The 15,400-nt window shown below is 41.2% G+C and overlaps 1 protein-coding gene across 1 annotated transcript; it reads left to right on the plus strand.

Moving 5' to 3' along the window:
• The first annotated feature begins 2,843 nt into the window (after nt 1–2,843).
• pkd2l1 (polycystic kidney disease 2-like 1) lies at nt 2,844–13,165 on the plus strand. The gene is made up of 15 exons (XM_024424404.1): nt 2,844–3,209; nt 3,433–3,546; nt 4,522–4,649; nt 4,897–5,150; nt 5,579–5,803; nt 9,241–9,469; nt 9,650–9,820; nt 9,923–10,104; nt 10,234–10,354; nt 10,445–10,543; nt 11,182–11,303; nt 11,404–11,521; nt 11,622–11,752; nt 12,520–12,673; nt 12,873–13,165. Exons 1-15 carry the CDS (start codon nt 2,927–2,929, stop codon nt 13,023–13,025), a joined length of 2,484 nt encoding a protein of 827 aa, XP_024280172.1. The 5' UTR covers nt 2,844–2,926; the 3' UTR covers nt 13,026–13,165.
• Nucleotides 13,166–15,400: the final 2,235 nt, after the last annotated feature.

Genomic DNA, 15,400 nt, shown 5'->3' on the forward strand with positions numbered 1-15,400 from the left:
GCCGTACAACTATGGTTGACCCTGTAAAACAACACAGTTCACTGCACTTATCCTGTGTATGTGACAAAAAAATGTCTTTTTTTTTCACGGAAGCTTGTCGTTACAAATGAACCAAGCCAGTGCAAAGATGATATGATTCATTATTTCAGCTCCGAGTGTATCTCATCCTCAACATACACTAAATTGTAATGAGTATGTGTATGTGGGATGAGGTACAGTGCCTTGCGAAAGTATTCGGCCCCCTTGAACTTTGCGACCTTTTGCCACATTTCAGGCTTCAAACATAAAGATATAAAACTGTATTTTTTGTGAAGAATCAACAACAAGTGGGACACAATCATGAAGTGGAACGACATTTATTGGATATTTCAAACTTTTTTAACAAATCAAAAACTGAAAAATTGGGCGTGCAAAATTATTCAGCCCCTTTACTTTCAGTGCAGCAAACTCTCCAGAAGTTCAGTGAGGATCTCTGAATGATCCAATGTTGACCTAAATGACTAATGATGATAAATACAATCCACCTGTGTGTAATCAAGACTCCGTATAAATGCACCTGCACTGGGATAGTCTCAGAGGTCCGTTAAAAGCGCAGAGAGCGCATGAAGAACAAGGAACACACCAGGCAGGTCCGAGATACTGTTGTGAAGAAGTTTAAAGCCGGATTTGGATACAAAAAGATTTCCCAAGCTTTAAACATCCCAAGGAGCACTGTGCAAGCGATAATATTGAAATGGAAGGAGTATCAGACCACTGCAAATCTACCAAGACCTGGCCGTCCCTCTAAACTTTCAGCTCATACAAGGAGAAGACTGATCAGAGATGCAGCCAAGACGCCCATGATCACTCTGGATGAACTGCAGAGATCTACAGCTGAGGTGGGAGACTCTGTCCATAGGACAACAATCAATCGTATATTGCACAAATCTGGCCTTTATGGAAGAGTGGCAAGAAGAAAGCCACTGAACACAACATCCCCACTGTCAAACATGGTGGTGGCAGCATCATGGTTTGGGCCTGCTTTTCTTCAGCAGGGACAGGGAAGATGGTTCAAATTGATGGGAAGATGGATGGAGCCAAATACAGGACCATTCTGGAAGAAAACCTGATGTAGTCTGCAAAAGACCTGAGACTGGGACAGAGATTTGTCTTCCAACAAGACAATGATCCAAAACATAAAGCAAAATCTACAATGGAATGGTTCAAAAATAAACATATCCAGGTGTTAGAATGGCCAAGTCAAAGTCCAGACCTGAATCCAATCGAGAATCTGTGGAAAGAACTGAAAACTGCTGTTCACAAATGCTCTCCATCCAACCTCACTGAGCTCGAGCTGTTTTGCAAGGAGGAATGGGAAAAAATGTCAGTCTCTCGATGTGCAAAACTGATAGAGACATACCCCAAGCGACTTACAGCTGTAATCGCAACAAAAGGTGGCGCTACAAAGTATTAACTTAAGGGGGCTGAATAATTTTGCACGCCCAATTTTTCAGTTTTTGATTTGTTAAAAAAGTTTGAAATATCCAATAAATGTCGTTCCACTTCATGATTGTGTCCCACTTGTTGTTGATTCTTCACAAAAAAATATAGTTTTATATCTTTATGTTTGAAGCCTGAAATGTGGCAAAAGGTCGCAAAGTTCAAGGGGGCCGAATACTTTCGCAAGGCACTGTAAATTACACAGATGGTCATGGTAAATTCAGAAGCTTTGTGGATTGTTTGCAAACTTAATATGCTTTTTGACAGTTGGTCAAAAATGTATATGCTAATGAGGTGACCAGGGCCTATTATACTCCATGTCTTCGGGCAGGAGATCAGAGGCACACTGCAGCAGCTATAGTCAATTAATTTGTTAGCAGGCATTTGTTGCCATTGCGAATGACTGAGTGGTTAACAGGTTGTGACGTTTGGAAAAAATAATAATCTAGAATCGGCTTCCTATTTCGCAACAAAGCTTCCTTCACTCATGCTGCCAAACACACCCTCGTAAAACTGACCATCCTACCGATCCTTGACTTCGGCGATGTCATCTATAAAATAGCCTCCAACACTCTACTCAGCAAACTGGATGTTGTCTATCACAGTGCCATCCGTTTTGCCACCAAAGCCCCATACACTACTCACCACTGCAACCTATACGCTCTCGTTGGCTGGCCCTCGCTTCATACTTGTCGCCAAACCCACTGGCTACAGGTTATCTACAAGTCTCTGCTGGGGAAAGCCCCGCCGTATCTCAGCTCACTGGTCACCATAGCAGCACCCACTCGTAGCACGCGCTCCAGCAGGTATATCTCACTGGTCACCCCCAAAGCCAATTCCCCCTTTGGTTACCTTTCCTTCCAGTTCTCTGCTGCCACTGACTGGAACAAACTGCAAAAATCACTGAAGCTGGAGATTCCCATCTGCTTAAATAAAGGTGAAATTAAAATAAATAAATAAACATCTTATGGAATATGGAAATTCTTGAGAGCTACACAGAAACAAACATTAAAAGTGATACATCGGCATTACGCTTACATTTTCTAAGGAAAATGTGTCATTGTTTATTTGACCAATTTTTTTTATGTCAGTTTGAAGTAACATCATGAAACAAATCATCCCAAACATTTTCTCAGCACCCCTATTGCCGAAGAAAGTGAACATGAGAAAAGTGCACTATTCTAATAACTCTCTTTTAATAGAAGAATGAGCATTGTGTGTCATGTATTCAATGTTAAACTGGGCAGTTTATTGTGCACAAGAAAGCACCAGCTCCTCCCTCTTCCATGCTTATGTCATCGGCCCTTTAAAGTGATCCCACCGACAGTTGATGGTTATTAACAAGCTTGCTAGACTGGTCCTGCCTCACTGTCATCTCGCTTGAGAACCTACGGCAATTTTATCCCATATTGGAGTGTGGGGGCCAGGTGATCCCAACCAGGCACCAATGCAGCGCCTCAACAACCGGTCGGAGAGCCACCTCAGTGGACAGGTGGAGTGTGAGTTGGACAGCCTGGGGAAGGGTTCCTGGGTGAACCAGGGGTACTGTGGCTCTCCTCCACCCATACCTCGGGCTATCAGCACCGTCTACAACCCCCAGCCTCTGTACCCCCAAGGCTCCTTCGACAGCATGTGCAAACCGACCACGCCGAGCCCTTTCCCAACCGAGGTCAAGCCGCAGGAGACAGGTTCTGGTAAAAAACGCGGTGGATGCTGCTCATTTTTTAAAGGTAGGAATTGGTTCACCACCGTTGGGTTGTTGTTGTATTTTGTATTTGCTTCATTTGAATTATTTTACCTGGCAATGTCATCAAGTTGAAATGATGTACAGACTAATGCTGTGCCGGAATTATTCCCTTCCTTGGCATGTCATGGAAGGAAATGTGTACGGCCTTAAATTAGTATATCTTTTCAGAGTTCTCTGAAATTGTGGGATGTTCTTCATTTATGTAGGACTGTGGGGCACGACACTGACTGAGAATACATCGGACAACCGGGAACTGTTTGTTAGGACCACTCTGAGGGAATTACTGGTCTATTTGGTGTTCCTTGTGGACATATGTCTATGTAAGTATGTCAACAATACATGTTTCTTTTTGTTCATGGCTATGTATATTGAGTGAATACACATTTCAATGTAAGGATATGACTGTATAGTAACATGATAATTTCAAGTCTGCCGCTACTGTACACGTGTCTTAAAAACGGACTTTCAAACAATAATTCATTTTTATGACTAACAGTAATTGTGTTATTTGAGTTACTTAGCAAGTGTTCGGGTACAATTCAGGAACAATAAACGTTGTTGCAGGGATTAGCTTGGTATTTTTATGATTTTCTATATAATGCTCTGTTTTGGAAGTCTGACCTGCCCTTTTTGTTGTGTCAGAGTGTGCCAGGTCATGGGTAAGCAAAGCAAACGTATGATCTGTGCCTTGTACATAGATCTAGTAACGATGCAGACTGGTTGACAATAGGCAACACAGTCAGAAAGTATGCCTTATCTGAGTGTAATCTGCATCTCAATGATCACTGTGCCTTTGGCAAACTGAAACCTGTGTAATGTGTTGATTTATCATCAGCTCTTTCAATCTGCTTTAGTGCCCTATTATAAAATACCCTCCCCCTCCCTTCTGGCTGAAAGGCATTGTACAGCGGGACATTACGACTGAAAGGAACACAGACAGAGTGCTCCTGCCTTTCACTGATAAGAGCATGGGGCTTAAGCCATTGTTGCTTTGTCTGCAGCGGATTTACATTGTTTGATATGACTATTTGCGTCGCCCCAGTGTGCCATCTCTTCAACAAATGACCTGCTCTAATCGGTGCCACTTGGACTTCTGTGACGTGATTTGACTTCTGTGATGTGATTTTCACTAAATGACAAATCTTGAATGAGACGCTCTGGCCTGCGTGTCTGTTTCAGACGTTCCTTATCTTGGACTTTTGAGAGGACAACGTGGTCTGACTGAGCCCTGAGCAAAGTCTGATATTATGAATCCATGGCTGGATATAACAATGTCGCTACATGTTGTCTTTCAGTGACATATGGCATGACCAGCTCCAATACCTACTACTACACCAAAGTCATGACAGACCTGTTTGTGCTTACGCCCAGTGGCAACGGAGTTACGTTTCAGTCCATTAGCAGCATGGCAGACTTCTGGACGGTACGTACTCTCCCTGCTCTAAACCTGCCGAAATATTGAACTGTCTGATATCAACTTGTACCGATACAATTACTTTGATCACGAATAGCACAAATGTGACATAAGTCCATAAGTGACATCAAGATATCAGAAGATAGTAATAATAATACAACATTAAAGGAAATACTAATGTGTTGTTATAAACCAACAAAAATCATAAATGCTTCTACCTGTTCATGCTGTGGCCTACCTACCTCTATTTGAACAGTATGCCCAAGGCCCAATGCTGGACGGCCTCTACTGGACCAAATGGTACAACGACCAGTCCCTACAGAATGGGGACCACTCCTTCATCTACTATGAGAACATGCTGCTCGGGGTACCCAGGATGAGACAGATCAAGGTGATGAACAACTCCTGTAAGGTCCACAAAGACTTCCGCAACGAGATCTCCGGATGCTTTGATGTCTATAATGAGAAGAAGGAGGATGAGGTGGACTTTGGCCTTGTTAACGGAACTGCGTGAGTTCAAATGTTCTTTTCAATGCTTGTTTGTCCTGCCATGGCTGTAGTTGACTCCTATTGCACCATACACTTGGAAGAAAAGGTGCCATGTAGAACCTAAAAGGGTTCTTCGGCTGTCCCCATAGGAGAACCCTTTGAAGAACCCTTTTTGGTTCCAGGTGGAACCCTTTTGGTTCAAGGTAGAACCCTTTTGGGTTCCATGTAGAACCGTTTTCACATAGAACCCAAAAGGGTTCTACCTGAAACCAAAAAGGATTCTCCCTGGACCTAAAAAGGGTTATCCTATGGGGACAGCCGAAGAACCCTATTTCTTTTTTCAGACCAATTTGGGTGTCAATCAAATAGACATTAAGACAACTTTGAAAAGATTGACTGTAGATCTGAAAGGCCTATGATAAAATACATTCTCTCCTCTATGTCTGCAGCTGGCAATACCACAATGAGAAAGAGATAAAGGGTTCGGCCCACTGGGGTCTGCTGACCACGTACAGCGGTGGAGGGTACTACCAGGACCTGAACAGGACCAAGGAGGAGAGTGCTGAGATCCTGATGGAGATGAATAACAACCTGTGGTTGGACCATGGCACCAGGGCCGTGTTCATCGACTTCTCCACTTACAACGCTAACATCAATCTGTTCTGTGTCATCAGGTAGGGAGAACAGACCACTTCACGCAGTAACGCCACTGTAGACTCTCTCACAAGTTCTCATGTATATTGCCTATAGAAAGTCTACACTCCTTGAACTTTTTTCACATTTTGTTGTGTTACAAAGTGCAAAAATGTATCCACTCACTACTTACTGTAAGTCGCTCTGGATAAGAGTGTCTGCTAAATGACTCAAATGTAAATGTAAATATATTTAATTGTATGTTTTTGTCATTGATCTACACAAAATACTCCATAATGTCAAAGTGAAAATTAATACAAATGTAAGAACTAAATATAGTAATTGCATAAGTATTCACCCCCTTTGTTGAGGCAAAACGAAAGTAAAATTTGGCTTAACAAATCAAACAAGCATTGATAATGACTCACTCTATGTGAAATAGTAGGGGTTTACATTAAAAAAAAGTAGAACTACCCCTTCCTCTGTCCCCCATAAAAACAACGTATGTCAGGTCTCACAGTCAAGTACTGAATTTGAAGTACAGATTCATTCAACTGTAAAGACCAGGAACATTTTCGAAAACCTTATAAAGAAGGGTAGGGATTGGTAACAATAACAAATCCGACATTGAATATCTCTTTAAGCATGGTCAAGTTAATACTGATGCTGTGGATGATGTGTTAAACCACCCAAACACATAAAAGATACAGTCATCCTTCTGAACTGAGCTGCAGGACAGGAGGGAAACTGCTCAGGGATCTCACCATGAGGTCAAATCAAATCAAATTGCATTGGTCACATACATGTGTTTAGCAGATGTTATTGCGGGTGTAGCGAAATGCTTGTAAATTGGTGATTTTTAAAACAGCTACAGAGTTCAATGGCTGGGATAGGAGAAAACTGAGAATGGATCAACAACATTGTAGTGACTTGTAGTGACCTAAATGACTGAGTGAAAAGAATACAAATATACAGAATAAAAATATTCCAAAACATGCATACAGTACCTTTGGAAAGTATTCAGACACCTTTACTTTTTACACATTTTGTTACGTTAGACTTATTCAAAAATGTATTAAATATATATTTTTCTCATCAATCCACACACAATACCCCATAATAACAAAGCAAAAACAGGTTTATAGAAATATTTGCTAATTTAAAAAACTTTAAAAACAGAAATAGCTTATTTATATAAGTATGTAAGCACCTTTGGCAGTGATTACGGAATCAAGTCTTCTTAGGTTTGACACTACAAGCTTGGCACACCTGTATTTGGGTAGTTTCTCCCATTCTTCTCTGCAGATCCTCTCAAGCTCTGTCAAGTTGGATGGGGAGGTCTCTCCAAGTCCGGGCTCTGGCTGGGCCACTCAAGGACATTCAGAGACTTGTCCCAAAGCCACTCCTGCATTATATTGGCTGTTTGCTTAGGGTTGTTGTCCTGTTGGAAGGTGAACCTTCACCCCAATCTGAGGTCCTGAGCACTCTGGAGCAGGTTTTCATCAAGGATCTCTCTGTACTTTGCTCCGTTCATCTTTGTCTCGATCCTGACTAGTCTCCCAGTCCCTGCAGCTGAAAAACATCCCCACAGCCTGATGCTGCCACCACCATGCTTCACACGGTAGGGATGGTGCCTGGTTTCCTCCAGACATGACACTTGGCATTCAGGCAAAAGAGTTTCCTCTTGGTTTCATCAGACCATTGTTTCTCATGGTCTGAAAGTCTTTAGGTGCCTTTTGGCAAACTCCAAGTGGGCTGTCATGTGCCTTCGACTGAGGAGTGGCTTCTGTCTGGCCACTCTATCATAAAGGCCTGATTGGTGGGGTGCTTCAGAGATGTTTGTCCTTCTGGAAGTTTCTCCCATCTCCACAGAGGAACTCTGGAGCTCTGTCAGAGTGGCCATTGTGGTTCTTGGTCACCTCCCTGACCTGCAGCTCCACCTCCTTCCCACTCTACCGTAAAGGCCTGATTGGTGGAGTGCTTCAGAGATGGTTGTCCTTCTGGAAGGGTCTCCCATCTCCACAGAGGAACTCTGGAGCTCTGTCAGAGTTGCCATCGGGGTTATTGGTCACCTCCCTGATTCAGAGCTTCAGAGATGGTTGTCCTTCTGGAAGGTTCTCCCATCTCCACAGAGGAACTCTGGAGCTCTGTCAGAGTGGCCATCGGGGTTCTTGGTCACCTCCCTGATCTCCCCCGGGCGGCCAGCTCTAGGAAGAGTTTGGGTGGTTCCAAACTTCTTCTATTTAAGAATGTTGGAGGCCACTGTGTTCTTGGGGACCTTCAATGCTGCAGACATTTCTGCTACTCTTCCCCAGATCTGTGCCTCGACACAATCCTGTCTCGGAGCTCTACGGACAATTCCTTCAACCTCATAACTTAGTTTTTGCTCTGACATGCACTGTCAACTGTGGGACCTTATATAGACAGTTGTGTGCCTTTCCAAATCATGTCCAATCAATTGAATTTACCACAGGTGGACTCCAATCAAGTTGTAGAAACATCTCAAGTATGATCAATGAAACATTGATCAGGATGCACCTGAGCTCAATTTCGGGTCTCATAGCAAAGGGTCTGAATACTTATGTGAATAAGGTATTTCAATTGTTTATTTTTTATAAATTTGCAAAAATGTCTAAAAATCTGTTTTCACTTTGTCATTATGGGGTATTGTGTGTAGATTGCTGAGGATTATTTTTTAAATGTATTTAACCAATTTCAGAATAAGGCTGTATGGTATGGGTATGGGTATGCTTGACATCGGTAAAGACTGGGAAGTTTTTCAGGATGAAAGAAACGTGATGGATCTAAGCACAGGCAAAATCCTAGAGGAAAACCTACTTCAGTCTTCTTTACACCAGACACCAGACACTGGCAGAGGATTGAAATATCCTAATAAAATACCATACCAAATGCACCTTTCAATAACCTACAACATAAAGCCAAATCTACACTGGCGTTGGTTACCAATGTTCCTGAGTAGCCAAGTTAACGTTTTGACTTAAATCTGCTTGAAAATCTATGGCAAGACATGAAAATTGCTGTCTGGCCATGATACAGGTGTGAAAATACAGGTTTGAAAAGCTCTTATGAGACATACCCAAGAAGACTCACAGCTGTAATTGCTGCCAAAGGTGTTTCTAACGTGTTGACTCAGGGGAGGGAATACTTATCTACTCAAGGTATATTAGTGTTTCATTTTCCATTCATTGTTTTTTTTCCACTTTAACATTACAGAATATATTGTGTAGATCGTTGACAAAAAAAGACAATTAAATCAATTTTAAACCCACTTTAAAACACAATAAATTGTGAACAAATCCAAAGTGAGTGTAGACTTTCTATAGACACTGTATATGGTGTCCATATTAGGACTGAGTCAGGTGACTTTGGATGTCTTCCGTGGATGTCCAAATATGGACATTATACATGTATTCTTTCACAAATGACCAGTGGTTAAAAGTGATTCCTTTTTCTGCAGGTTATTGGTTGAATTTCCGGCCACTGGTGGAGCGATACCCTCATATCAGATTAGAACGGTGAAGCTGATTCGTTACATCACCTACTGGGACTACTTCATCATTGGCTGTGAGATGGTGTTCTGCCTGTTCATCCTCTACTACATTGTGGAGGAGATCCTTGAGCTCCGAATCCACGGGTTCTCCTACTTCAGCAGTATCTGGAACACTCTGGATGTGGTTGTCATACTGGTGAGAGGACAGGCTGAAACATAATTCTCAATCAAAGTACTCAGTAACACAAGAATCACATCAGTCACATATCAACCAGTGGTGGCTGGTGAGCTACATAGCTGAGAGGGGATGATTGATGCTGATTTACGAGTTATGATAAACCTAACCTGAACATCACACAAATCTGTTTTTCCACAGCTTGCCATTGTCGCAATCGTCTTCAATGTTTTTCGCACCATTAAAGTGGACAAATTACTTGGTAAACTCTTAGAACAGCCTGGCATTTATGCAGACTTTGAATTTCTTGCATTCTGGCAAACACAATACAACAACATGAATGCAGTGAACTTGTTCTTCGCTTGGATCAAGGTAGATGACTTCTTTCTTCCTCAGAATGTATCAATACTTGAATGCATTTCATTTCATTGTTGTCAGTGCCCAAAGTTTGACTCCTTCTGTTCTTGCCTCTAGGTTTTCAAGTACATCAGTTTCAATAAGACTATGACTCAGCTGTCTTCTACTCTGGGCCGCTGTGCCAAAGACATCATGGGATTCGCCATTATGTTCTTCATCGTGTTCTTTGCATACGCTCAGCTTGGCTACTTGCTCTTTGGTACGGAGGTGAATTCCTTCAGCACCTTCGTCAAGTGCATGTAAGAGAGCGCCAAAAATAGTTCTTATTCTCGTAAATAAATAACAATCCAACACCCACGCAAGCAATTGGCCAGATTTTGAAAACAGTATCGATCAATTACTCTAATTGGTTTCCTTTTTCTCTGTAGCTTTACACAGTTCCGGATTATTCTTGGAGATTTTGATTATGATGCCATTGAACGTGCCAACAGAGTCCTGGGGCCAATCTATTTTGTCACCTATGTGTTCTTTGTCTTCTTTGTGCTGCTTGTAAGTTGAACTGAACAAAATACTTTCTACTAGATTTTTGAAGTGTAAACTACACCTTGCCATCTTATGTTCATGGAATTTCTTCCCTAGAACATGTTTCTGGCTATCATCAACGACACATATTCTGAGGTCAAGGAAGAGCTGTCATCCCAGAAGGATGAGCTGCAGATTACTGACATCATCAAACAGGTAAACAGGTATATATTATACCAATGTAAGATGGCATATGATACAAATCAGAATATAAAATATACACTGAGTATACAAAATACAAAAACATTAAGAACACCTGCTCTTTCCATGACAAACTGGCCAGGGGAATCCAGGTGAAAGCTATGATCCCTTATTGTTGTTAAATCCACTTCAATCAGTGTAGATGAAGGGGAGGAGACAGGTTAAAGAAGGATTTTTAACCCTTCAGTCAAATGAGACATGGGTTGTGTATGTGTGCCACTCAGAGGGTGAATGGGCAAGACAAAAATTGTAAGTGCCTTTGAACAAGGTATGGTAGTAGTGCTAGGTGCACCAGTTTGTGTCAAGAACTGCAACGCTGCTGGGTTTTTCTCACCAAACTGTTCCCCGTGTGTTTCAAGAATGGTCCAACACCCAAAGGACATACAGCCAACTTGACACAAATGTGGAAAACATTGCAGTCGACATGGAATTCTTTTGACACCTTATAGAGTCCATTCCCCGATGAATTGAACCTGTTCTGAGGGCAAAGGGGGAGATGCAACTCAACAATGTTACTAATGTTCGCTATACTCAGTGTATATGACATATGCAAAAAAAAACAAAAAAAACATGCATACATGTTTGTGTTTCAGAGCTACATGAAGACCTTTATGAAATTGAAATTGAAAAAGGAGAAGATATCCGACGTTCAGAAAGTACTACGATCTGGATCAAACAAACTAGAATTCAAAGACTTTAGAGAAACTCTGAAAGAGTAGGTCACTATCCTCTCTGACAGAAGAAAAATCCATAGACATAAATCAATAGCGTTCAGATTCTAGTCTATACTCTCCTCTCTTGTCTTAACCCTACAGGTTGGGACATGCCGACCATGAGATATCTGAAGCTTTCTCCAAATTCGACCATGATGGAAACCAAATTCTAGACCAAGAGGAGCAAGAAAGGATGAAGAGGGAGCTGGAAGAGAAGAGGGTTAGTGGACTTGGCTAAACAAGCAATTTAACCTAACCCCTCTGCTATTCATATGATAAAAGAAATCCATTCATGCATTTTCTCATGTCATTATCCTCAGGATGCTCTTTGTGCCGAGCTCAACAACCTTGGAAAAAACTATGGGAATGAATCTCTGGAGAAATCCACGATGGATATAGATGAGCATGGCAAGCCAAGTAACCCTCTGGTGGAACAGGAGGACTTCCAGAGGTGTGTTGAATATTTGCATTGAGTATAACGCAGGGTAATCTCGGCTCCCAGATCAAAATCAGATAGGCTATCAAGAGAGACTAAGCTCAGGAAACTGATACTATTTACAAAGATGGACACTTTGTAAAAAATATGTCCAAACAAACATCTACGTACGTGCACCATGAATGACTCCTAATTGACTTGTGTCATATGAGATCCACAACCTTTTTTATAATCTTATGAAACATCAAGAGCCGGTTACATACTGAGGTCGAGATGTAAACTGTACATGCATTGTAGTTGTCAGACAACAATTATCTTTAAAATGAGACTCTAGAAATACACTACATGAACAGAATAATGTGGACACCTGCTTGTCAAACATCTAATTTCAAAATCATTGGTATTAATATGGAGTTGGCCTACCTCTTTGCTGCTATAACAGCCTTCACTCTTCTGGGAAGGTTTTCCACTAGATGTTGGAACATTGCTGTGGTGTCTTGCTTCCATTCAGCCACAAGAGCTCTTCAGTAAGGTCATTCTTCTGCCAATGTCTGTCTATGGAGATTGCATGGCTGTGTGCTCGATTTTATACACCTGTCAGCAACGAGTGAGGCTGAAATAGACAAATCCACTAATTTGAATGGGTGTCCACATACTTTTGTATCTATAGTGCATCAGAGGAAGTAAATATCAAACCACACATCCATGCAGTCATGTCCAGCATTACACCATTTTCATTGTGTACCATCTACTCTAATGGCAATTATTTTTCCTCTATTCAGTCAAAGGTTGGTCAGACAGGTTCTCCAACTAGAACGCTCAGTAGCTGCTATCATGACCAAGATGGATATAGTCATGGAGAAACTGGAACTGCAGGAGAGCAACAGGACTAATGGGAAGGAGACAATGGGAAAACCAAGTGTGGCCAAAAACTATGTGAGACTGTTTGGAATTCAATTAAGCTTTCTGTGTTGAGCAAGTTTGATATTCAACTAAGTTTCCTGCTCGGGTATTCGATCAGGTTTTCAGTCTCGAGCATGTTTGGTATTCAATCAGGTTGTCTGTCGTGCATTTTTGGTATTTATTCAATAAAGTTTGCAAGAGTTGACCACTTGTTTACTGTACATTTCCCCAGAATGAAAAATCAGCTTCGGATGGGAATGTTATGGTATATCTGGAAAGAGGGACGAGGGCTGAGATGGCACCCTGGAGATCAACCATTCCTGCAGGAAGTGCCCCCTATGATCGTCCTGGGACAGGCTGGACAATGGCCAACAGCCACATGTGAAGCATATTTAACTGATTTAAAGGCAATGGTGAATGGCTTAACAGGTTATTAACACTTCAATTCATGTTCAAAATTCTGCTATATACTGTACATGTATTCCATTTTAGTCAGAGAGAGAGAGGATAAGATAATGTAACATGGAACTTAATATATTAATTGTACTGTCCATACATTTGTGCTGGGCTTTGTGACTGATGTGTTAATCTTGTTTGTTGTCGATGCCATTTCTAAAAACAATTTTATCTTCTGAATTTGTGTATAAGACAAAAGTTAAATGTATGTGTACAATATTCTATACTATATAAGTACCTTGCACCTGACTTAATGTGCATAATTCCTAAATATACAGGAACTTCTAAATTGAGTTTAAGTGCTTTAATATTGACAAGCGTCCCTTGGAACATGCAACTAAGACTATTTATCTTTTGACTACTTTATATGTGTTTACATCTAGAATATTCTTTAAAAAATTAGATAGGTGTATATATACAGTGCCTTGCGAAAGTATTCGGCCCCCTTGAACTTTGCGACCTTTTGCCACATTTCAGGCTTCAAACATAAAGATATAAAACTGTATTTTTTGTGAAGAATCAACAACAAGTGGGACACAATCATGAAGTGGAACGACATTTATTGGATATTTCAAACTTTTTTAACAAATCAAAAACTGAAAAATTGGGCGTGCAAAATTATTCAGCCCCTTTACTTTCAGTGCAGCAAACTCTCTCCAGAAGTTCAGTGAGGATCTCTGAATGATCCAATGTTGACCTAAATGACTAATGATGATAAATACAATCCACCTGTGTGTAATCAAGTCTCCGTATAAATGCACCTGCACTGTGATAGTCTCAGAGGTCCGTTAAAAGCGCAGAGAGCATCATGAAGAACAAGGAACACACCAGGCAGGTCCGAGATACTGTTGTGAAGAAGTTTAAAGCCGGATTTGGATACAAAAAGATTTCCCAAGCTTTAAACATCCCAAGGAGCACTGTGCAAGCGATAATATTGAAATGGAAGGAGTATCAGACCACTGCAAATCTACCAAGACCTGGCCGTCCCTCTAAACTTTCAGCTCATACAAGGAGAAGACTGATCAGAGATGCAGCCAAGAGGCCCATGATCACTCTGGAAGAACTGCAGAGATCTACAGCTGAGGTGGGAGACTCTGTCCATAGGACAACAATCAGTCATATATTGCACAAATCTGGCCTTTATGGAAGAGTGGCAAGAAGAAAGCCATTTCTTAAAGATATCCATAAAAAGTGTCGTTTAAAGTTTGCCACAAGCCACCTGGGAGGCACACCAAACATGTGGAAGAAGGTGCTCTGGTCAGATGAAACCAAAAATGAACTTTTTGGCAACAATGCAAAACGTTATGTTTGGCGTAAAAGCAACACAGCTCATCACCCTGAACACACCATCCCCACTGTCAAACATGGTGGTGGCAGCATCATGGTTTGGGCCTGCTTTTCTTCAGCAGGGACAGGGAAGATGGTTATAATTGATGGGAAGATGGATGGAGCCAAATACAGGACCATTCTGGAAGAAAACCTGATGGAGTATGTAAAAGACCGGAGACTGGGACGGAGATTTGTCTTCCAACAAGACAATGATCCAAAACATAAAGCAAAATCTACAATGGAATGGTTCAAAAATAAACATATCCAGGTGTTAGAATGGCCAAGTCAAAGTCCAGACCTGAATCCAATCGAGAATCTGTGGAAAGAACTGAAAACTGCTGTTCACAAATGCTCTCCATCCAACCTCACTGAGCTCGAGCTGTTTTGCAAGGAGGAATGGGAAAAAATGTCAGTCTTTCGATGTGCAAAACTGATAGAGACATACCCCAAGCGACTTACAGCTGTAATCGCAGCAAAAGGTGGCGCTACAAAGTATTAACTTAAGGGGGCTGAATAATTTTGCACGCCCAATTTTTCAGTTTTTGATTTGTTAAAAAAGTTTGAAATATCCAATAAATGTCGTTCCACTTCATGATTGTGTCCCACTTGTTGTTGATTCTTCACAAAAAAATACAGTTTTATATCTTTATGTTTGAAGCCTGAAATGTGGCAAAAGGTCACAAAGTTCAAGGGGGCCGAATACTTTCGCAAGGCACTGTATATAGACTTCCTGTAAAGATCTAGACTCGCCTCAATTCAAAGATGTTGCTCATTGTATCTGTTGTACATAACTAATTACTCAATGAAGTGTCTCTCAATGTTTCTGAATAAAGTCAGATAGTAAGATTGCTTTTCCTTCTTAATCTTTTACCCCGTGAGGGCTAATCATAACACGTTACAACCACTGTTTGACTACTTTTCAGATTACACCATAACAATGTATAGTGTAAGTCATTATAGATGCTTATGTTTATA

The sequence above is a fragment of the Oncorhynchus tshawytscha genome, linkage group LG06, assembly GCF_018296145.1.
Source record: "Oncorhynchus tshawytscha isolate Ot180627B linkage group LG06, Otsh_v2.0, whole genome shotgun sequence".
Classification (NCBI taxonomy): Eukaryota; Metazoa; Chordata; class Actinopteri; order Salmoniformes; family Salmonidae; genus Oncorhynchus; species Oncorhynchus tshawytscha.

What these genes read in the sequence shown, in the direction of transcription:
- pkd2l1 (XM_024424404.1), top strand. Translation starts at nt 2,927, where the DNA reads ATGCAGCGCCTCAACAACCGGTCGGAGAGCCACCTCAGTGGACAGGTG. An exon ending in ATGCTGCTCATTTTTTAAAG is followed by an intron (nt 3,210 to 3,432) that starts GTAGGAATTGGT and finishes TCATTTATGTAG; the next exon opens with GACTGTGGGGCACGACACTG. An exon ending in AATCTGTTCTGTGTCATCAG is followed by an intron (nt 5,804 to 9,240) that starts GTAGGGAGAACA and finishes CTTTTTCTGCAG; the next exon opens with GTTATTGGTTGAATTTCCGG.